Genomic DNA, 24,846 nt, shown 5'->3' with positions numbered 1-24,846 from the left:
TTAAAGGCCGAACATCTGGCACCATATCCTGACAGATAGACAAGACTTCTGGACTGGAAGGGAAATCGAGTGATATTTACAAAAAATGCAACACAAAGTATTTACTAGATGAAATAACAAGTGCTTTGGGCAGGCACGGTACATTCTCCCTGTCAGATAAATGTTGATCTGATAGATTCTTGTAAAGACAAGTAAATCATTTGGACATGTTTGATATAACAAATGGCACTAAGTACTTTTGCTACACTTTCACATCACAATGGACTTTATTATTATAGGCAGCTTCTTTTGCTACAGATAAATACGTACTGTGGCTCTTCAAGTAAACACTGGAATGTACATCAAGGTTGGTTGTTAACATCTTTTTAAACAATCTCAATCATCTTACCCCTTCAAGGTGATGCTAAAACAATAATCATAACTGTCTGTATTGGCAGTTACTATGACAACATCAAGTCCCACACAGCGATGTCACACTGATTTGGTCTCTCTCTGACACACGGTTGTCTCCTGTGACACTCAGAGGCGATCTGGAGGGCACCTGGGGCGTGTGTGAGCGTCGGAGGCGGCGGTCAGGGTAGAGACTGTTGTCGAAGGGCTTGCGGTGGACACAGAGGACGTGGGTCTTCAGGTTACCCTTCTGGGAGGCACTGTAGGGACAGTACCTGCACTGGAATGGCTTCCGAGCTAGAAAATAGAAAAGGAACAAAGAGAAAGTAGATTTAATACTAATACTGTTATGCACTCATATAACTTTGTAGTCTGAGATGGACAGCAGGAGCCAAATGCGTAAAAAAAGTGTGTAAATTCATCAATAAAATTGTGTGCCACACACAGGTAGAAGGTAAACACCCATTCTTTTTTGTTAGAATTTTAAAGCTATGGTTCTCTTTTATAAATCACAATCATCGATAAACTATATTCACATGAATTAACCTCATCTTCACAGCCATTTTTAGCCACGAATGGATGCAGATACTCCCCTAACGTGTCATATGTACATCTAGACGCCATGATCATGACAGCAACAGTAAAGAAGAAGCACAGTTTAACCGAGTATAAAACTGAGACACTTGTCAACGAATGAAGGCTCAGCCTGTACAGTATACAGTCTGAAGACTGAAGATGATCTGGAGAAGACACAGGCGTACGTTTGCATTATTGTGTGTTGCCATTTTCTCAAACAACCCTGTGGAAGCCTGTGAAACAATCTTGTGCCAGAAAATCTCACTAAAGAGATCTTCCACTGCCATTACATAGGAAGCACAGCTGTGGTTCTTTATAGTACTCACAATTATTGTAAATAAGAGTATATTGTGCAAAATGATGATGAGAAACTAAATCAGAAAAAAATCACTATCATACTAAGCAATCCTAGTAAAAATAGTTTTTCTAATGGCAAATTATGTGGCCTCTTTTCCCGTTTCCATCTCATATCAGGGTTAAGAACAGTGTAACCCTGGTTTTAGGAATGCTTTAGGTTCATATTCTCACTGCAAATTCTACCTTTAGAAATACCAATTTGTGAGGAGGAAAAGGTGTACACATGGTTCTTGTGAGTATGCATCATTTACTCATTTGGCCCCAGTTGTTGGTTCATGGGACAGTGTGTCTGGGCATTTAAGAGGAGATATGAGCCTTTCTGGGTTTTCCCCTTTTCCTCAGGCTCTCCACAATAGCTCTTTGTAGATGTAAGCATAAAGTCCACACCAAAGAGAGTTATTCTCTACTGCAGAGGAAACTATTCTTGAAGTGAATGAAATGCATTATTTGTATAGTAACCTTTCCTTCCTTTACATAATGGCATAACCATGTAACAGACCCACATAATGTGTGCCTAGTAGCTAGTTGTGGATGCCTCAAACGAAGAATGAGCTGCTGCCTCACACTGCTATTTGTGACCAATTAGCAAATCAAGCACAACAGACTAGGCCTCTCTGAAGGGGGGGGGGGCCTTCAAAGCTAAGTTTATGGCTGCCGTGCTTGACCTCCCGAATCATGTTGCAGGTCAAAATTGGCATCTGGCATCACAATACCTGGTGCATCAGGTGCTTCGGTGTTGTTTTGACCTGTTGTGCACCCACCAAATTTTGTAAAAGTTCACGCACTGCATGAGTGCTGCATTTGAAAAAAGAAAAGAAGCTGAGGGGAGGAGAGTGTGAGCAGTTTTTTATAGACATCTATACCCAAGAAGGTAATATATATCTGTATGTGTGTGTGTCTGTATACTGCAGTATAGAGATGTATTTTTATTCTACTTTTTTTGGTTAAAAACTGCAGCAACACTGGCATGCCTAACACGCTGCTATAACCGCTTAAGGTGCTATGCTGCAGTCACATTACTTGGTGAAATGACTGATGCATCAAGCATAATCAGCCCTTAAGAGACAGGCAAAAACGATGCCTTACAGGCTGAAGGGGACAATGGGTGATGCAACAATGTGAAACGGGAAAAAAGTTATGCCTTGTGTGGTGAATTTACAACTTGTAGTCTCTTTCTCACAAAAAAGTCACTCACAAATTAACAAGAATTAACCATTTCAGCAGGAAAGTACAACCTTTTTTCCCCAGCTCTGAATACGTTAGTATTTAAAGACCCACAGCAAATTTCAAACAGTGGCTCTTTTAATAGTGGGTGGCAAAAGTAAGCCTTTGAGGTTTAAGCCTCTGAATTATCAGAAAGAAGAAAATTACTTCAGTTTCAACTGGGTTCACACAAGTTAAGTGTGTTTTAAAGGAAAATTGAGGTAAACTGCAGTATTTTTGCATCTCAATAATGATTTATAGCTTAGCTCCATGGAATCTCACTCACTGAGAGGGTTTTTTTTATATATACTAGCAAGTTCTTGCTCATACCATATTTCCTGCTCTGAACACAAATACACACTCTCAAACACAGAGACAGACACAGATAAATAAACATGTGCTGAGTTGAGGAATGACATACGTCTGCAGCTGGGAGGAAATGCATGCCAACCTCTGTCCACCTCTTTAGTGCCTGCTACATAGTTCCACCACAAATTATGTGAACCAACATGACACAGCACACCAGGTACACTTAATATACAAACAACAATGCATACTGTTAGTTGTTTCAAGAAACTAATCTGACCCCAATAAAAATCAATGTGACACCAAAGTCTGAAGGTGCTGCTAAGATCAAAACGAAAACTCAGCTTAGTGACTCATTTACCTCTCAACCTAGACAGCCATGTATCCTTGTTCACCGCCGTGCTATTTCTGAGATGTTACCTCATATAATGACTTTCTCCTTTCCCTTCTGTCTAAGACTTCAGTGTGTTTTTCTATGATTCATGGTTACAGTAAACCATTATGTGCTGATGTCATTTGACATCACTTCCCAAAATCTGAGGGCTGTCTCAGCCCTTTCACCCCACCCTCGCCTCTTCCTCTCTATCATGCTCCTCATCAGAGCAGAGACAGCTGTACGGAGCTGAACATTCACTTTCACATCTACATAAAAAAGGTGTTTTTGGGGGGAAAAGTGGGAAAACTCACAGAAGGTGTGAGCAATAAAAGGTAATGCTCCATCTGTTGGTGTATAATAACCTGATGGCCGTAAAGGACACACATACACATACACATTCACACACTAGTCAAAGAGAAGATGAGGTCTGACACATCTGAATATCATCAGGATGGCACAGAGGGCGTTTGTGTGTGTTTTTGTGTGTTTGTAAGGGAGAGTGGGAGTTGTCTGGTGCAACAGTGAAAGACAAGCTTAGTCAAAACCCAGGTAGAGAGCAGTTTGTTGCGCATGCTAAACTCCACCTGTCTCATGTCAACTTCCCCAAGCTTCAATCAGTAAGAGTTGGAAAACAGAAAATACCAAACTCTTTGCATTTCTGATTCTGTCCATTGCTTTGTTGCACAGCACTTTAATATCACTTTCTGAAATTGCACACCCCCCCTGAAACCTCATAAACCGAACACACGAACAAACTTTCCTCAGTCTTGTGAATGCACAGAGACAATGGGAACAACTCTTTAGCTTCTCATAAAGTCAGTTAATAATAAGCCAGGAGGTCTTATGTCTACATTAGTTATTTGTTGCCCTGCTTGTCGCCCCCCTCTGCCTCTATTACCTTACTTTCTGTCGCACCTCATCTGCCTGAGACTGCCGTTCTTTCCTTCCTCCCACCAGAGGAGAGAAGAGGTCCAAGAGAGGGCAACCTCCAAATAAGTTCCATTAATCACAGACCAGAGTCTAATGCAACTAATATTTTACAATTAGAGGAGACAGCAGTGGGCTCAGAGCCATCCATCTCTTCACCCCATAATCCTCCATTCACAGGCTGCTCAAGCCACAACTTCAGACCAGCCTCTTAAAAACAGATGAACACGCACACAAAAGCATACATACATGTATTCCTATACATTTAAAGGCATGAAGAAGACAGGTAGAACTGTGTGATGAGTAAAAGAATGGAGATCTGCTAACAGTGGGAAAAATAGATCAGATTTAGACTCTGTGTAATGTTGTTCTTCATGACAGGCTGATACATGAACTGTGTATCGGTAGCACACCATCTAAGCCCCTTTTTATTGTGCCATCTTTATATTTTTAGCACAGTTTAATACTAACAAAATGACTACATGGGTATTCCTGTGAAGCATTAGGTTGTAATGGTTACGCTTAGAATTGGACTGACGTTCATCTCTGCACAGAGTAAATCACAAAGACTACATAGTGTCAACGGTTGCAAAAACAGCCAAAAACGGTGCATTGATAACAAGCAAAATAACTGTATGTTATCCGTGTGGCATTTTATGAGGCCAGGTAGAACGCTGAGATTGTTATTAAAGAACAATTCCAGTTTATTTCAGCTTGAGTCTTTCTTTGTTTTCAAAGTTATGTAGCTGATCTGCATAAAAAATGAACCAGAGGTGGAATATCTTAAAAGGCCCAACTTGAACGTAATTGACTTTTGGTGTTACTCTCCATCCAGATCTGAACTGAGTAATTTTCTGATTATGTTTTGGCAGAGGTACGATTTCTGGGACTGCTCTTGTTTTCATAGTTTTGAGCATCATTTCTGACACTTGGGAAAACGTTGTAGTCATCAAATCATCTGGGCCACTTCATCTAAATCACAGCTTTTGACAAAAAGTGAGCACACCTAACATTACATCTAAACTATGATGCATGTCTACCATGGATATTGTGTGTGTTACAATTTTGTTACACGTGTTATGTTCCTTTCTAGTAAACTGAAAGTAGTAGTAAAATTCTTAATGACATTCTCCTCACTATTCTCATGGAGTGTTTTCCCACTTCAAAACTTTAACTTTAGAGTCTTTTCTAATTTCTAAGTTGAGCTCACAAATATTCCGCTCAGCACAGAAATTTGGAAAAAGTAACCTATCAATGTATATCATTCTGCACAGGGAGGAAAAAAAAACATTCGGGCCACAGGAAACAGCCAAATGATAAAAACACATTTTTTAGGTAGAGGGGGACTTTAATAAACAACATGAGCAACACCATGTGGTTGCCTTATACCAAAAGGATAAAAGGGAGCAGCGTCAATCAAAACTATTTCCTTTCCTTCAGGCCCTTTCAATGGGACTGAAAACTCAAAATGATTTGATAATGTCCAAAACGTGTTAGCACCATGAAATATTAACACCTATTATTAACTGTGCAAAGTTGGAAAAGGTTGATGCTCACTTAAATTAGAAGCTCGTTTTTTCACATCTATAGTCCCACGTAAGCTTAACAGAATTTTGAAGTATATTTATTCAACACTCTGCTTCAAGACTTTTGAGTACTTTGTTTTTTCTGTGTCAAGTATATTCCTCATAAAAGTTTTTCTAAAAGATGAAAAGAGATGGCACTGGGACATGCATCTAAAAGTGTCACTGGATAACTTGCCAGGCCTACGGTTATTTGTGTGAGGTTGTATAAATGTATATGTTTGCACCTGCATGCATGTATTCATGTGTTTGTGTGCGTGTGGGTGCAATGAGAGTGTGTTGTGTGTCACAGGCTGAGATAATGACCATGATGACAGTGGTGGGGCCGACGGGGGCCAGAGGAGCTGAATGGTGACGGATGACACAGGGCTGAGCTCTGATGGCACACAGACAGTGAGTGATGACTGCACATCCTTCCCAGTGCTCCACCCTTCATTATCTCTATGGGGAGAAGCAAGGCACAAAGGCAGGCCGCGCTGCCCTCTTGCTGCCCTCAAACGACATCTGCTCATGGAGACAGCCGCACTACCGCTCCTCTTTCACCTCGCTGTCGCTCCATCTATCTCCATCTATGGTGATCTTTCTCGCTCCTTTTCTCTTTCCTTTTCTCTCACTCTCTGTCACCCTCTCTGCGGAGGGTACACAGAGGTCAGACAATGAGATAATGACTCACCCTTTTCAACCTTTCAAATCAGGACCTTTTCTTTCTCTCTGTCCTCCATGTTCTTTCATTCTTAATCCTTTCTTTATTGATCTTCTCATATTCACTTGTTCTCATGCATCTGAGTAGCCTAATCTGATACCACTAAAGAGACTGCTGATTTGGTTAACTGGTTAAGTCTCTGGCAGTTCAACTTATCTCTAAACATCAAGGCATCCTTTAAGTAACATGACGGCACCTTCAATAAAAGTTGTGCTTATGAAATATGTATGTATACTTGCTGGGGAGATACTTTGAAACTGTGCTGAAGCTTAACTCTTTAATGTGGTAAATGTTGCCATCTAGTGGTTAAGTCTAACCAGTGCAGCATGAAGAGAGCGTTCAAGTCGCAAGGGAGGGCTCAGTGAGACTAATGAGCATGCAGACAGGTTCAACCAGAGGTCACCATCTGGCCAATTACCACTGCTGGCACATTGGAGCCGACCTGAACTGTCATCACAAACACATCACTCCATGTCCAAACTGCCCAGCAATATGTCACCATGCCACTCAATGTGCCATACAGTATGGAGAGGACGGGGGCAACAGGAGACAGCCCCGTGACAAAGCCACCTGGTCATCACTGTAGACAGGACAGACTGCTGGGCCACCTGGTTAGCTCAGTTTTAGAGGACACTCAATGAACTCTCAATGTCAGTTACTCATCTCAGTGTCCAATTTGACTGACAGGTGTTTATTGTCTCTCTGACATCTGCTTCCTTAGGGAGGGAAAAAATATGGAAGATCAATACGCAATGAACAAAAGGCAGGGCATACTTAAAATAACTCCTTGCATTGATCAGATTGCTGAAAAACACAGGCAACAGCTGCAGAAGAATATGCTGTATGTAAAGAAAATGCAGCTAAGTAATTCCAACACATTCAAAGGCATTCAAAGACAAAAAAAAACAACCATGCAACCCAAAATGTGTCAGCCCATCTATCTATTTTTTTAATCCAATTGGCATCTACACAATAAAAGGAAAGAAAAAACATGAACAGTGCGATGGCTATGACAGGAGGTAAAGGGGAGGGGTGGTTTTCGGCATATTATAATAACCATCTGTACAATCAAACAGAAAACTACATCTTGCTGTTAGAATCATAAAGAAAGGGAACAGATGTTAATCCCTAATGGAGTTGACAGGCACTTTCCTGTCTTTCACATGAACATATTGAGTTTCTGAATAAGAGGGGGATCAGAGGGAAGGTGTATCATGTTGCACTCATAATACATGCATATCAAAGACCCCAGCTGTTGGATTCCCTCTCCTGAGAGACAGCATTATTAAATCTGCACTCAGCAAGCATATCACACCAGCACAAGAGCTTAAGCCTCTCCATCAGTAGGCTCCATCGGCTTGGCGATTTGTAACCTATCACACAAGGAGATTATATCATCCTTTAAAGTGTAGAGGTAATCAGTACCACACACCTGTGTCTTATTTGTCCCTTATTTGAGATCAGAGATAAGATCTGGCAAGAAAAAAAAGCTCAAGTGCTATAAGTATAAGGGAAGTGTGTTGTTCATAATTGGCATGATTCACACACACTCACACTCATTCTTCACACTCCTGCTGGCGGGTGATGAGGGCTGAGATACTGCCAAAAACTCTTTTTTTATTTTTTATTTCTTTAACTGAAACCTCATGGCTCACAATGTCACGTGTCAGTACACAACCTAAAGTTTGTATACTAGTCAGCCGCTTCACTCATACAGTGTGGAGAAAAGCATTTGTCACTAAATGAGAAGATGATGACCAGCCAGTGTTTGTCCACTAGATGGCAATATATACCTTCAAATATGGAGACAGTACCGGCTATACCTTGACAACACTGACAGCTACTTTCATTGCGTGTGATGTATAAGCTTATCCTCACCTGATGCAACATCGTTCTCCATGTTTCCTCCACCATTCAGACTGGCCTTGTGCGCACTGGCAGGTGTGCTGTTCAGGTTCCCCTGGGATCTGAGAAAGGAGAGCAGGACACCCTGGTGCTGGAGCGGATCTGCCTGTCCTGGAGTCAAGCTCTCCAGAGAAGAGATGGGAGATTCTGCCACAGTTCCTCCCCACTGTCCAAGCTTGTTTTGCTTCTTCTCGCCAAGACCCTCAAAATCAACACTGGACTGTCCCAACTCCTTTGAATCAAGGACATCATTTTTCAGCATCTTCCACTTAGCAGCATCATCATTATTGTCCTCCATCTCTCGCTCAGATTTCTCAAAAATGCCTTCTTCATCATGACCTATGGAGCCTGCATTCTGAGAGTTCATCTCTTCTTTTTTTCCCTGCACCAAAAGGTCATACTGATATGTGGGTTTCATACTGAGTTCAGCTGGTGCATTAGAGTAACTTTGTAGCCGGCGGGTAATGGAGGACGAGAGTCCATTGCTAAAAAGGCCAGACATCTGCACCAGTACAGCAGGAGACATGGCTGAATGAGATGGCACAGACTCTGGCCTGACAGACAGATCCAAAGGCTCATACTGGGACTTCCTAGTTTGACCAGATAAAGAGACATTTTCAACTGGATCTTTGTCAGCGAAGTCAGACTGCTTGTTGATGAGCAGAGCTTTCTCAGTTTGGCTCTCCAGACCATGGTACTGATCAGCCGCTGGGCTCCAGTCTTCCCTAGATCTGGGTCTGGGCTTGGGGTTGGGGCTAGAGCTACTGCTGTTGCTGGGCTGCAGAGGAGATGAAAGATCTCTGTTGTTCTGCCAGTGAGGAAAGTGGTAGCGATCCAGATGAAAGCTGAGGGAAGCTGGCTGTGTAGTGGTGTAGTCACTGGAGAGTGGACACCTGTAGACTTTTTCACCTAACACAGACAATAACAGCAAAAACATGATAGAATCCCAATCAAATTAAGAAACCATGTTTTTATGAGGCATTCTGAGCATTTTGCTCTGTATGCACCAAGACCAGTTGTCTAAACATGAAAAATGTTGCAATCTCACACCAGGCTGAGTTGAATGATTTAAGTGCTGCCCTGCAGTAAATCAAGCTTGTAATCAGCTTTCAGCTCCAGTGATCCATCATCTTACAGTATGGACGCCACCACCATGTGCAATAAATACACCCAAAGATGTTAACACCAAACAAGATTCTTCCAGAAATAATAAACAGTGAAATTGTTAAGCAACTAGAACAAGGCAGATGTTGCAGACAATAGCCTCATTCCATCAAAGCCAGTAAGTGGGTTTCACAGTCAAAAATAACGAAGTCCAACGTGTGAGCAGTTCTGATTAACCACACCATCTACTGTAAGCTGAGTTTATTTTTGCTTCATACTTGAAAAATGGCATGTTGGGATCATAATTCAAAAAGTACAAAGTGTGTTATTGTGGAGAATGACAAAGGGTAATTTTTCTCCTTTTAGCCAGTGAATAATATCCATCTGGATACAAGACTTGATCCCATACACCATAACTTTTAAATAAAGGTAATTTAAATGTCTTCTTCCCTCTGTTTACCTACACTTTCATCCCTATAGCTATCACAGAAACACCCTGCAGGGTTAAACATACTCTCTGTGACCATTTTGAGTTAGTGATTGTCTGAGACCTCTGCCTTGCACTGTCTTTAAACAGCCCAGCTGTTTCGCTGCCATTCCAATTACAGTAAAAGTCATCCGACGCCATTAAGCCACAAATATTGGCAGTTTATTGCCCAACACTCTCCTGGCATTTGAAGGTCAGGTCATACATTATACTGTGTCTTTTAGGGATGCGTCTGGGATGGGGAGATAAACCCACCACCATTAATTTAATTCTATGCATATTGATGCCTTATTGTTCTTCTTTAATGGACTAATACCTGAGTTACAGCAATGATTCATCCCCGCCACAGAAATATCAATTTCATACACCTCAAGATCTGACCCTGAGGTAATTCTCTGAGGTAAATCTAAATCTAATGATCTGTAGTAGTAGCTTTACTTTGTTTCCAACTTTAATAGGAAAACCATAATTTTGAGCTGAATGGTAGTAAAAGGATGACTGTTTTTTACTATAACAATTTACAAAAACCATAAAATAACACCCACGTATTAATTAAATTGAGCTCTACCTAATGAGATTGAGAAGTCACAGCTGAAATGGAAAAATTGTGCCCTTGAACTAAAGTCAGTTCCCTCTCTTTTGCACTGTAAGTGTTTGTGTATGTCTACAGTACATAAAGCATGTTTGATTTAATGTTTGCGTACAACAAAAGTGTGTGGCGATGTGCGTGGTTGTGCAAGAGCGGGAAATAGACTTCAACAGGGCCACACCCTTGTCTCCAGTAACAGTCAAAAAAAATACAAACAGCTTAATGGAACTCTTTCAGACACGCTATATATCTCAATTATTCTGTGGCTTAAATTACGATGACATTACCGGCCAGCTCCAAATGCAGAAAACACATATATCTGACCTCATCTTTCAGCATGGACCTTCCTAAACCCATTTGCCAGCCTCCATGAGAGCGGTAAAACAACACAAAGACTGAAGACTCTGCCTTTTCTCTCTTCCTTTGGATGGGTGCCATCTTTGTGATTGCCTGGTTCATGCTAACTTAATCAGTTTAAGATTTACTTACAGTGCCGAGGCTCACATTATGTGAGGGGAGTAATTTTAGAGCTTAGATTTATCAACCAAAACTCCAATTACTGCATCATTACAAGCCCCAGCCTCTCTCACCTAACACATAGCATCTAATGAAGTGATGCGTATGACTTATCTGCTCTTGCTAGATGTGCAAGTTGGAGGAAAAAGGTAAGTAAATAAATAAATGCCTCAAGTGAGCCATGTCAATTGAAAAGCATGCAGCTGGGCTTGGACAAGTGATTCATTTCATATGGAAATAGGCTTTAAGATTTACAACCATATATCCCCATCAATGCAATCACACTCTCACATATTATTTGCTTATATGGGCATTTGGCAGTTATATTGTAGATATCAAACTCTATATACAGTGAAGCTTTTGGCTCTCTCCATATGTAATCAAGCACCTGAAATGCAAAACAGGAATACATGGTGGCTGGTTTGGTTTAAGATGAAACAGAGTGAGAGTCACACACAAGACTGGTGAGAAAAACAGGGGCACCAGATGTTCTTTGATGTTTATAATAGCATATATTATTAATATTAATTAGACCACATAGTCAATGACGCATTTGGGACGTTTCCAAGTCAATTAAGCCAAATGGCATTCAGGAGACGGCGGAACAATATTTCAAGGCAGGTGTTCAGAACTCCCAGGGTAAATCTTTTTATCTGCATGCTAGGAAAACAAGCATTTTGAGCTTAATTTGAGCCTCATATCTGCAATAATAATTAAAAAGAGGATTAAAAGACAGAAGTGAGAGGTAGACAGAAAAGCCAACAGGTAATCAGTTTAGACTAACCAGTCAGACCGAGAGATCTCTGAATAAGACATGATTTTCTAAAGCCATGACCAAGTTAGATAAGGACCTATTTAGTATAAAGATGCTTTTACTGTTAGCAGTTACAAAGAATAGATTGATGTAGCTGGAACAGCCAAATGAAAAGTGATATGCTGTGCAGCAACCAGCTTTATCTGTGTTTCTGGGTAAACCAGAGCTCATATTACCATTCCCTGTTTTACACATGCTTATCATTTCAGGCTCTCTTGGCTGCAATGCTGACAGTAAAAGTAGCATAAAAGGAGGAAATAAGGGACAAACCACGTAAGGGGACAGCATCATTACATGGTGTCTGCTCATTGACCTTGAGGTTAAGAGTTTTGAATGGGACTAATTAATAACTGTCAGCGCATTTTGTATTTGTTAGGCATGTTTTTATTCAGATCTGGGATCTAACTGGTCTAATGTAGGTCAGAGGCCTGCTGCATGTACCCTTTCTGAGTTTATCATTTTAAGAGTCGTTATTCTTAATCTCAAATTATAATTAAAGCCAAACTGCATTTTTGAAATATGTCCTGATTAGATATTGAGAGAAGTAATTTATAACATGCCTCCTATTGAAATCAAAGTGAGATTTCTAATTTTATGCGGGGTATTTGTAGTTAGAAATCTAAATCTGTATCTGAATGTTTCAAGGAAAGAATGGCTCTCTCGCTCTGACAACCATGACTGTACTATATTTGCTATCCATATTGAGAACATCAATAACTTCAAGACCACCATAGGCTGACTATGAATAATGCAGCCAGTAATTCTGGACTAATCAATGTTCCTCAAGCTGAACATCTGGCAGTGGTAATTCTTCCTCAGCATCTCCGCTCTCCTGAATTAGAAAACACTCTCTCTCTCTCGCTTCCTCCATGTCCAACCATCAAGACAGACAGACTTGATCAGTTACAACCCCCCATCTCCAAAAAAACTTATCCCTGTTATTAAACCCTCATCAAGTGGTGCGTGTTCTCCATATGTGTAGGATTTACCTATCTGTCCCGCAGCAGACCTGTGCGTTGAGCCAGGGCCAGCAGCGTGTGATTGTGTTAATTAATCTGTCATTGTGAGCGCAGGGAGCAGCTGCAGAGGTCTCTGGGATATATTGTCAGAGCTAAACAATGCGGTGCTAAGCCCCCAGAGTGAGTCTACCATTACACAGGACTAAGAACTGAGAGAAGAGGAGGAGAGGGGGAGAGAGAGCCTGCCGGATCCATCATTGACTAAAGCAATGACGCCTGACCTTTACAATGAATTAGTTTCCATGCTTAATATTGACTGAAATTAGAGTCTGATACTGAATGTGCCATCCCAGAACTCTGCACACTCAAATCCTCAGCTAGCCAACTATCATAAATGTTTCTGCAAGTGACACCGTATGGTCTTGGAGATAGGGGAGAGGAGGGAAAGTACAAACAACAGAGCTTGAATATGTTTCTTAAAGAGCAACCGGAGAGGGATTTGGCCATAAACTGCAAGCATTGACATGTAAATATGCAGATACCAGTATGTGTATACAATATGGAAACAAAACATCTAATGGGATTAGACCTGATCCATTTATCTCTGCTATACGGACATCATTTAAGAGGATGCTGGATCAAATCCCACAGGAGCGCAACAGACTTAGATGTACATAACAGTGCTACTTTAACACTGGAATAAAAAAAAAAGAAGCATAAGCCAAGAAAAAATCAAACAAAGTTTGGATTTATCTCGTTGTTTCTTAACAACACTGTTAAAGCAGTAACTTTGACTTATGATAACATGTTAGCAGGATGCCATGACGAGAGAGGCATCTACCCATTGAGGCGAATCATCCAAATCACCAGGTGGAAAAAGAACACTATCAATAAAAATACCAGGTGGTAGATCAAATCATAAAAATCACTGGGTGGTATATATCAAATCATTAAAAACACCAGATGGCATGCATTAACATCTTGTGCCCCCGTAGGCAAGGGGTGGGGATGTGACAGATATAAAATAGAGGGTACTAATTATCCCCACAATTCAACATGATGCCATTATCTTTAAAAGGAAGACAAAGTCCTTGTGGATGATAATATCTGTGGTGTGCTGCTGACCCTGTACTTCATGTCTACTTAGTCCAAGTAGGAGAAAAATTGTGGCACACATTTTTCTTTTAAGAAAAGAAAATATCTGAAAAATACAATACAAGGGTTTTGAAGATTATGTGATATCATCATTTGTTGCTCGACTGGAAATAAAAAAATATCAAAAAGGAACAAACTTAATCGAGGATTAGACCATTATGTCAGAATCAGGGTTCTGTTTTGGAAATATTACACTTTGGAGAGCTTCAACAAGAGCAGCAAAAATATTCTATAGAGTCTGAGCTGTGTTCCTCATCAAAATGAACAAGCTTTGGTTTTCTGATTTACCTGAAACTGGAGAGGAAGACTGTGGTCTATGGTCAAGAGCATTGCCAGATAGGGGGTTCCCTGTCTCTGTGATCATCTCTGTTGGCCCATGGTGTCTCACACTGCCTGGGCTCCCAGGTCTGCTGGTGGCCTTGGAGTGTGGGTCACTGAGACCCACTTTGCCTTCATCTGCAGGGAGACATCTCTCAGGCAGGTAGGAGGAGCGCTGCTGCTGCTGTTGGTCTTTAGGGCTGAATGTATGCTGCTCCATAGGCAGGCCAGGTCCTATGATCTGCCAACCTGCATAGCTGCTGCTGTTGTTGAGAGCATCTCTGCTAGAGATGACTTTCTGTAGATATTCCATGCTAGTAGAGCTCAGTGGAGGGTGGATATGATTTAGGTTAGATAAAGAAGAACTCTCTGCATCTGTCAGAGGGCCAGGACCTGAGGAAATCATCCTCCCTAACATCTCTCTGACCTTCATGTCGGCCCCTGCTGTGGCCATCATGTGGTTATAATCTGACAGATCTGCTCTCTCAGACGTGAAAAACCTGTTGTGGATGCGAGAGATGTACTGGGAGTAGAGATTACTCTGATGGTCCTGCATTAAGCTACTCATGTCGACAGAGGAGTCACGCTCAGCAGAGATATTACTCTTAGCAGCCAGCTTATTGAGGTGAACTTTCATATGGTTCTTGAGGAACCAGGGCTCCTTGAAACGGCGGCCACAAATTTGGCAGCAGTGCTCAAAAGAGTCCTTGTGTTTTCTCATGTGACCCTTCAGGAACCAGGCCTGGCTGAAGGTTTGGCCACACACCTCACAGGGGAATTCACCTCCGGGCTTCCCCTTATCACTAGCCCCAAGTGATGGTTTCTGTCCTGTGCCTGAATCAGCAGTAATGTGTGTCATTTCAACATGGCCAATGAGCTCCTCCTCTTGTGCAGCGGCAAACTCACACAAAGTGCATTTGTAGGGCTTGTGTAGGATCCTGATGTGGCGCTCAAGCTCCTGCTGCTTCCTGAACTTTCCCTTACAGAATGAGCAGCGGAATCCGGTAGTTTGGGACTGGGTGGGCTCATCAGGAATGGTAGTAATCTTAGGAGAGGTGGATGCATGTGGTTGCACACCTGCTGCAGAGTTGTTTAATAACTGTGGCTCTGTTGAGACAGGGTGCAGAAAAGGCTTCTGAAGATGGTTTGTAGTAGATGTTTGTGGTTGCTGCTGGCTGACGTGAGCAGCTCGTATCTGCCTGTCTCTAAGTATCGCCCTTTCCTCAAGCTCATGAAGCAGCCTATTCTCCTCCCTAATCCTCCCACGGCCTTTGCCCAGAATTCCTTGCTTGTGTGTACGAAGGTGTATCTTCAGGTTGCCCTTTTGCGCAGCCCTGTGGTCGCAGTATGGGCATTTGAAAGGCTTCTCACCAGTGTGAGTGCGCATATGAAGGGAGAGGATGCTGTTGAAGCGGAATCGCTTCCCACACAATGGGCATGGATACTTCCTGTTCTTGCGGTTGTCATCCTGTGCAGAATTTACCTGGGAGATGATGCTTTGATTGGTGACTCTCAGGAACTGAGAAAGCTCCACTCTCCCGTTCATACTGCTGAGAATTCTTGCATCCATGATTTGATTGGCCAGAAGTGCCATCTGGCTACTAATTGGGTGGGTGGGTGGGGTAATGAAGCTGTCCTCTCAGGGACTGGGTGCTGTTACAGTATGGTGGTCAGGGTTATCTATTTGGGACAGTCAGAAGGTTAGCAGTGAAATGAAGTCAGAGTTTGCACTTATTCAGTTGAAACAGGATGTGGATTCATGCTGTTCAGATGAAACGTCTGTGTGTTGCTGCTCAGACCTATGGAGAGAACAAAAGGAAGATTAAATTCATTTCAAATCTGCCACAGTTATGTATATAACATTCAGATACATAAAAAGCCAGTCAGAACAGAAACCCGAAAACTGTCAACTGAAGTATCAGTACAGTTATAAGCTGTCAATTTAATATGCAAATCTGTGCTTTTGCAACTGCTGTATAATGCCAGTGATGCACCACAAATAGGTCAGGAAATAGAGCAAAGTAGGTTCTGACTTCTCTCATCCTGTGTTAAGTATACCTGTGGTTTTAGATTATTGTTGGAGACTGTAAAAATGCTGAATATGTCTCACCACAAAGGCTTCCTCAACAAATATCTCAATCTTTACAAAAGAGTAAGGTGAAAATCTTGCCTAGATCTCTGTTTGTAATGACACAATAAGGCAGCACAGACATCAAAGTCTGCCTGCCTTGACTTGCCCTTCCTTTGCATTTCATAAATCTTTGAAACACTTTAAAGAAAAGATTAAAGTAAATAGTTCAGCCTTTTTTCAGCAGGTCTGCTGCATATTTGAATAAAACCTTTAGCAGAATAATTATGTCACAAGAGTAATAAAGAAAATAAGCTACTTAATTAATGATAGATGCAAAAATTCAAACTGCAGTTAAAGGAAGGATATCCAAAAGCAAAGGCTCCCCTTTTACCAGCTCTTTTTTTTTTTTTTTTATCCAACTGTAGCAACAAAACAAAGCTTCAAATTCACATCGTGCTACAATGGTAGAGGTCACATAGTCGAGCCCTGCACAGCTCTAGTGCAGCACCAAAGGGCACAGAACAAAGGCTGCACTGTCCACCCTGAATTAACACAGGCTTACATCACCCTGGACTGCAACCTCAGTCAGTCACGAAAATGATGTACACAAAACCACACAGATAAAAAGTTAGCAGGCTGGAAGACACGATTTATGTCAGCTGTTTTAAGCTGCAAATCAGAAGTCAATGTAACCATGAGGTAATGAACTAATCACACTTGACAGGAAAAAAAATCTAAATGGTAAAACATTAGAGATTCACTGTCTATTTGTTAATCTGGTGCTCCTCAGCACTTTCCAACATCAGAAAGCAGAGGGTATGTCCACCCTCCTCCCACTTCCCACTCACTTTCAAGTATTACGGTCATTAGAACTATTATTGCATTAGCTCCTATTGATGTCATTACCGCACTGTAGCCTTGAATGTGTAATATTGTATACTGTATCCAATTTGGAATCTGCAGCGAGTCAATAATGATTGATCAAACTCAGCTTCAAATGACTGTGCATCTGCAGCATTTTTCTTAGATTACTTTGTATTTCTTTTTTTGAGCACTGCAAGTGCACTTTCTTATCTGACTGTTACACTAAGCTACAAGAAAAAGTTACTGAAGCAAAATACAGGAGAATAATCCAATCTCAGTATGCAACTAATGGCTTCAAACCTTGATGTTGTACTCATCCAACACTCTCTATGTGCCTTAATTAAAGCTTCTCCCTCACCCCAACACCCCTACTAAATATCAACTAAATATAACTATAAACTTTTTAAATCAAGACGCTAGATTTACTGTAACTAAAGGGCTCGTCAATAAACTGTTTGACCATGAGTCTGTGCCACCTGCTGCTGGGTAGCAACCTCAGTCAGTCGTGAAAATGTTACACATAAAACCACACAGATAAAGAGCTGCCTGCAGCCATGGCTGGTTTGAGCGTTGTGTCTGCTCCGAGCTGAGATCAATGTAAGGATATGAGGCTGACCTAATCATATCTGACAGGGAGAAAGTAAGTGAATGATATTAGCATACACTGAATCTGCTTAATATTTACAAAAGTGATACCCCTATGATTAACTAAGCAGGGGGGAATAAAACTGCCATCACATGTGTGTGTGTGTGTCTTTCAGGGGGGGCAGGTTTTGTAGAAATAGGTGTAGATGGGAGTGGGATCATAAGGTGTTTTCTCTGTCAGAGTAGATTAGACTCTTTTGGTGGAAATTGAGAAAATACTTGATTGTTATGAAACACTGTGTCACAGTAGCGCTTCTTAGGTGTAGCTGCACATAGACGAAAAAGGAGCAGGTGTGATTTAACACAGGCAATAAAGGAGAAACAAAAATGTGACACATACACACACTGTTAAACAAGCCATGGGAGCTGTGCATTCAGGATGATTTTGGATCAAACAATACATTTGTTTCCACTGCTGTCAGCCAAAGGATTCTATAAATGATTTAACCGAGAAGAGAATGGCAATATAATCTTTTTACTTTGCAGTATATTGTCAGTTGGAGTGGGTGGACAGTATTGTAAATGCACAGAGGTGATACTGGAATGGATAATATGAATGAAATTTTTTGATCTCAGTGAATGCCATTTTTCTTCATTAGCAACATTTGATACTATTTTCGAAGTATGTTAATTTTTTTAAACTGTTTATGTTTATGTATTTAGCTTTTATCCAAAGCGACTTACAAATGAAAACTGCCATGAATGTACTACAAACAACAACCTCTAACGCAGTCGCAGTAGGCTTTCTGGTGTAACCTAACTTAAAAAATAATCTAAAAGCTAGTTATGATGATGCTATACAAATAGAGGGCATTGTGACAATATAAAGTACCGAAGGACTATCTGATGATTCAAATTATTCATAACACAGACTTATATGTAAATATATACATCAAAATATTTCTCAGATATTGTACTTGTTATAATGTTTTAAGTAAAGTGACTTGAAGTGACTTAAAAAATTTATAAAACATTCTAGTGTGGAATTTCCTATCTTCTCACTTTACTTTTGATATTGGTCTGCCTCCATCTAAATTAAACATGTCGAGTTATGACATTCAAAATTCCTGAAATTCCACGACTTCCCAGGCTGCCGAAGACAACTGTCTTATTCATTATTACAGAGCAGGCTTATGTACAGAGAGTAAAAGCCCGATGCCATGCTTTATGCCCCCCTGAATCTCACTTCAACCCACGCATCCACCCACCAAAGCAGCCAGCCAATCATCCTGTGCACTGCCCTGTCAGGGGATGAAGAGCCTGTACAAGGAAGAGGGCAGTGGTAACACAGCTGCCCGCCATGACCCACACAAAAGATAGCGCCCATATACTTTCTGACAGCCAGATTAATGAAACCCTAAAGGAGCTTCTCTGTAGGCCCCCCAAAAGCCTGACGGAGACAGAATAGTCTAACCAGCCCCATTCATTACTGCAAGAGTACAGAGCACAGAAAGAGCACACACAGCACTGACAAACTAGCTCCTTGTGAGTAATAGCTAAAGAACTCATAAAGGAATACATACACATTTGTTGTGGATGCAGTAAATCTATGCCACTCCTTTCATGACTATCAAAAATCTGGCTTGTGCCCTGTAAAAATAAATCTGGCACGCATGTGGTGCAGTGGTGATGTGCTGTTATTTGGGAGTCAGCTATTTCATACATACTGTGAAAGAAGGCTTTTGATTAATTTTGTTTGTCCCAGGGAGTAATGCAGATTAGTGGTCTTGAATGCATGGCAAAGAGAAAATAAGTTCCTGTGGCAACGTAGTTAAAGCTACAGGGTATAACATCTGCAAGTCAGAGTGAAAACAGCAGGTTTGCTAAGGGGCCCCCAGCTGTGTGTGTACCTGTATGAGTTAGTAGAATTTTTTGGTCTTACATGTCAATACTCTTTAGTCTTGAAAATAACAAACAGTTCACAGATGATGTCTGTAAGGCGAAGTTGTGGTACCTGCAGGTGAAGTGAAGGAAGCGTGCAGAATCATGTCACTGGGCACGTGTTTCGTATTCAAACTTTGCATTCATAAGGTTCCTCTGTTGTTCTAAAAAGCTCTCACACATTTCATAGGGACGGAAATATGCACTTAAGTCTTCCTCATCAAGCACATGCAAAAACTCCCACTCTCACATGCTGTCTCTCCCGCTCTCTCTCACACACACAGGCACGTGCATATAGAATGTATTTTAAATCACTAATGTGTAAACAGTTGCTCTTGTTTGCACAGACCACCTGTTCTTTCTGGACACAAACAAAGCTTTGGCGTATGATGGGGTGAGTTAACAGTGTGGGGTGCGTAGGGGATGCCTTGCACGAGAGAAGCCTATCCACATGGTGTAGGCTGCATCAGATGGTTGGGCCCTGCGTGACAGCAGCCAGCTCCAACATAAACTCACACAGAACTCAAAGAATGAAGCTCCTTCAGTCTGCAACATACGGGCATGTACAACTTCCCCCCGATGAAAGAGACGCAGGGTTGTCTGTGGAAACTCTTGTCACCATATCATTTAATTCAACAGGACTCTGACTGCGAGAGGATAATCTTGTTTTTACATTCGTCTTTCCCATCACCCAATATTTGCAAATGTGGAAAGAATGAAAGAGAAACTAGATCTACTTTGAGTTGCAAAAGCACTTGAAGGCACTAAAACAAAAGTCATTAAACGAGTCATCACAAAATCACAGCAGGACTCTGGTAATGCCACTTACAGTAGCTCATTAAGCTATGGCATCCACAGGAAAAAACTGACAAACAAAGAGCATAATCCAAGGCACATTAACTGGGCTGATAATTCAATGAACTCTCATTTGGCAGCCATCTTGCCCTTGTGATGGTCTTTTTTCAGCCGCAGCAGCAGAGCACAAACCTTTCATGAAGTCCTTACCTCTCTCTGCCTCTCTCTCTCTCTCTCACACACACACACACACACTTTCTCTCTCTAAAAAAAAAACAAAACAAAAAAAAAACATCCACCATTAGACAACGGGGTACCAGCGTAATTAGAAAATGACTTCCTTTGCAATCCTAGCTAAGTAGTTTACACACTGTAATTACAGGGACAAAATCATCTTTTCATCATTTCACTGATTGAGCTCATCAACCCAGTGGGATCCCAGGACTATGCTCAGGCAACATCTGGGCTAAGAGAATTAGCCCTTAGTTTAGCAGGCCTTACACAGTGGCAAGCAAAGCAGCATGAACACCGGACATGGCCGTGCATGGCACACATCTCTAATTTGAGACAGTTTTTTTGGATCGTGTGTCACATTGGGTGTTAGCTCACTTGCATTATCAGACTGTGATGATTCAGTAGAGCATTCAGAGTTCACTTGCTCAAGTACAATTGGAGACACAGAGCACAGATACTGCACTGTAACTATCTCTTTTCCCACGCTTCCAAAAATCCCATATCAAACTTTCACTCCCCTTCAGCTCCCTCCTGTACTTGCGAATTGAAGCATTGAAGATCGACCTTGGTGAACAACAACACGTCTTTTCATGGGGAGCACTATTAACTGTATTTCTCAATGCCCTGAGCCTTGACTTTCTGACAAACACATGTGGTCCAGGAAAGGAAGGTGAAGTGCTTTTGTTCGTCTCTGTCCTGCAGAAGGGCTCTGACTACCTCTGTGTGTTGGCAACAGAGGCAAGTGTTTAATGTGGCAGCTGTTAGCCTCGTGGATTTTCACTAATCACTCTCTCCTGATTACTCTGATGAGTGTATGATGCTCTTAAATAATCAACCCGCAATGAAAAAAAAAAGAAAAATAATTATCATCATCTCCCTAAGTAGTGCAGCTGCACCCGCCTGCAATAATTACAACTAGAACAGGGCGCTTTCTCTCGTCACTTACAACCACTTATTATTAGAGATAACGCTAATTGGTGCAGTGGTGGGCGACAATTCTTCATGGGGTTCATCATAAAAAGCCAAACCTTGAAAGTTATGGCACATTAGAGGTCTTAAAGCCAAGGTACGGTATTAAACACTGCGTGCTGAGACACGCCGATAATCTGAGCCAGGGGAGCAGTAGACGTCCTATCAGTGGCCCCTCAGTTTCTTCGCTGCCTTGCCCTCACTCCACCCTTCCCCCACGCCTGGTATCAGCCTGGCAGACACAATTAACATTTTCATAAAAACAATTCCCTGCCTCCAATAGTCCAATGTAATTTGTTTTCCATCTCTGTTCATTAATCATTGTTTAAATCGGTGAGCCATCCCCTCCACTCTGCCATCTGCACTCAGCTGTGTTACAGATATGACACCTTCCCCCTTAATGGGAGCTGACAGCCAAGAGAGGAGGCCTGTGGAAAATAGCTTCCTGCATGTGCACTTCCACCTCACATACTGCCAGCAGGTGAGAGAGGGGTATTTAATAGGTTCTGATTAATTTCAAAGGCAAACAACATTACAATACAACATTATACAGCATGCAACACCACATTATATATGGCACAGCAATATAGAAAGTGTGCAAAGCGACAGCGGCTAAGAAACTAGATCAAAACTCATTCAGACATTCTTAATAACAATAGTAGTGCATTCCAGATTCTGTCAAACTTAAAGAGCGTTTTTTTTTTTACTCCTCCAGTTAAATTAGCGCAGTGTTCCTACAATATGCTATTGTTTTCCTGGAATTGGGAGCAAGGTTATTAATTATTCACTGTTGTGTTCTCATATGAGGGGGCCATGCTTTTCACTGTATTGCCTCATAGCTCAAATACTTAGGGCCATGGTACTCAGGCAAATTTCATGAGGCAACATCACAGCGATATTATTATCACAAGGCATACACTTAGGAGATTAAAAGTTTCCTGAAGAGTTTGAATGATTGGAAAGGATCCTATTTGTCTCTGATACGATTTCAAAGTTCCGGGATTTCTGCATTGGGAAAGACACGACAAATAACTTTTGCCTTGCTTTTTTCAAGTGATTTTAAGCCTAAGTCTAAACAGCTTAGGCATTGTTGCGAGGAGAAAATCCTACTCAGTGTGGTGGTAAGGGGGTGCCAAAAAGTTCATCTGGCCTGTTGATTTCACCATGGATTACAGATATTCAAATCATGTGCCTCATGTTCAAACAAGTGCTTCTATCAGGGGAGAAAGTTGCCAAGCAGAGCTTTGTCATGTAAGCTGTATGAATTTACTGCAGCAGAATGAGAAAACAGGCTGTGGTGCTACATTTAATACAGTTTCATCCACTCACCCTCCCTTCCTCCAATTTCTTCATAATAATTTCAGATATCCTAGATTTCCAGTGTTGGTATGAGCTATAGTTTATTTATCTAAGTTTATTTTTTAAGAAAAGGTTATCACCTGAACATACTCTCGCCCATTTTTTTTTTATCAGGAGCTATGCAACTGCTCACACAAGATCACAGTTACAAAACACCTCAGACAAACGCCTCAACTCTTTTTTTTTTTCATGGAGTGGTGTTTCTAACAAGAACAGCAGCAGCAGCAGTAAATGATGTGTATATTCAAAGCTGAATATTTCATGTTGATTGATCGTACTGACTGCCACCCACCTGCTCCTCCTCCTGTCCCACCGGAGCTGGCATGAGGAGAATTCAGTAATTGAGAAGAGCAGAGCATGGTCTCTCTTTGCTCACATATGACAGATGGGGCATCATCGCTTCAAAGGAGAGCATTTGGAAACAGGAGGAAGGTGGTGGTGTGGGGGGGTGCAGAGGGTGAGGGTGGCTTTGAAAGTAGCTATGCCACTCTGTACAGGTGACAGTTTTTTAAAAGAAAAAAATTTAAAAAGCCTACACTATCTTTAAAAAGTGCTATTAGAGCAGCATAAGCTGCTACAGAAAGCAGGCTATTCGTTGTGAAAACACAGGAGGCAAATTGAGCATTGAAATGCAGACACCTTGCATCATTATTGTCAGCCACAACCACAACTTCGTTGTTATGGTCTTACACGTCAATGTTACGTTTCAAAAACGTTATGGAAGGGTATGACATGATGGAAGATCGAAATAAAAAAAATGCAAATAAATAAATAAATAAACATTAAGACGATCTTACTGTATCGAAATCATAAGCGCAAAAACACCAAAGAAACGCACACCTGCTGTTTTCCGCACTCGTTTTAAAGACTCTTGCCTCATTTTATAGCAACTTCGCCAGAATACCTCATCTTCTCTCAGCCCTCGCCATTACTTAGGGCACTTCACAAGCAAAAAGAAACCATACAGTGGCATCTCTGGGTAACGCGTGTCTGTCAGATTCCTACTCGTCAGAAACTTTTCACAAATAACTTGAGTAATTCTTGAAGAGAGGCTGAGATTGCTCTTACCTGGTCACTTTGGTGAGGCACAGAGTAGGCGATGTGACAGATGGACTTCTGTGGAGAGTGATGTTGAACAGGATGACTGACTGCTGACTGACGGACCGCACGCTTCGCACGCTTTATCATAAACGCCCAGCACACTGTAGGACCCAGATTTCCCCTCGAACTACCGTTTCTTCCTCTTCAAGACACGCTTAAACGCATTCGCCAGTCGAAGTGCGCTCCGCTCTGTAGTATTTCCAATTGAAGAAAGAGGTAATTAAATCTTCAAAAAAAAAAAAAATTACTCGGGATACTTCGACATGTCCCGAAGCCGTATGTCTCCCTCATCTGGCCGCTGGTATGCAAGTGTAACAGACTGTCTGGCACCGTGCGTAAAATGTGCTCTGGCGTCTCCGGGACGCAGACTATGACAATCCTTTTTCTATAAACAGGCATTTGAAAGCATTATGCCATATTATGCATGTCGCATTCGTTATGGAGATTACCTACAAGAGTAACATATTGAAAAAAGTTCTTTGAAAAAAACACTGATTCGCATGTAAGCGTGTCATGATCTTATAAAGATGTTATTCAACAGGCTGGTGTTGTGATCTGTTGGCCGCTTTGTCTTGATCAGCTGCTGTCTTTCTTTATGTGTACAAACTGTTTGTTGCTATGTGAAAATGCAAAGGTTTATAAATCAGTGGTTTAGCATT

General features: G+C 41.4%; 1 protein-coding gene across 1 annotated transcript; it reads right to left on the bottom strand.

Annotated features, from left to right (window-relative positions):
• On the bottom strand, nt 1–24,391 carry LOC140306840 (uncharacterized). The gene is made up of 4 exons (XM_072385450.1): nt 24,155–24,391; nt 14,239–16,067; nt 8,300–9,235; nt 1–687 (listed from the first exon to the last, which is right to left on the bottom strand). The coding sequence occupies exons 2-4, from the start codon at nt 15,860–15,862 to the stop codon at nt 452–454; spliced, it is 2,796 nt and encodes a 931-aa protein (XP_072241551.1). The 5' UTR covers nt 15,863–16,067; nt 24,155–24,391; the 3' UTR covers nt 1–451.
• Between the last annotated feature and the right edge of the window lie 455 nt (nt 24,392–24,846).

Source organism: Leuresthes tenuis, unplaced genomic scaffold (genome assembly GCF_036924035.1).
Source record: "Leuresthes tenuis unplaced genomic scaffold, fLeuTen1.0.hap1 SCAF_5, whole genome shotgun sequence".
NCBI lineage: Eukaryota > Metazoa > Chordata > Actinopteri > Atheriniformes > Atherinopsidae > Leuresthes > Leuresthes tenuis.
Note: the sequence above shows the minus strand (reverse complement) of the source record. Positions and strands in the feature narration are given on the sequence as shown.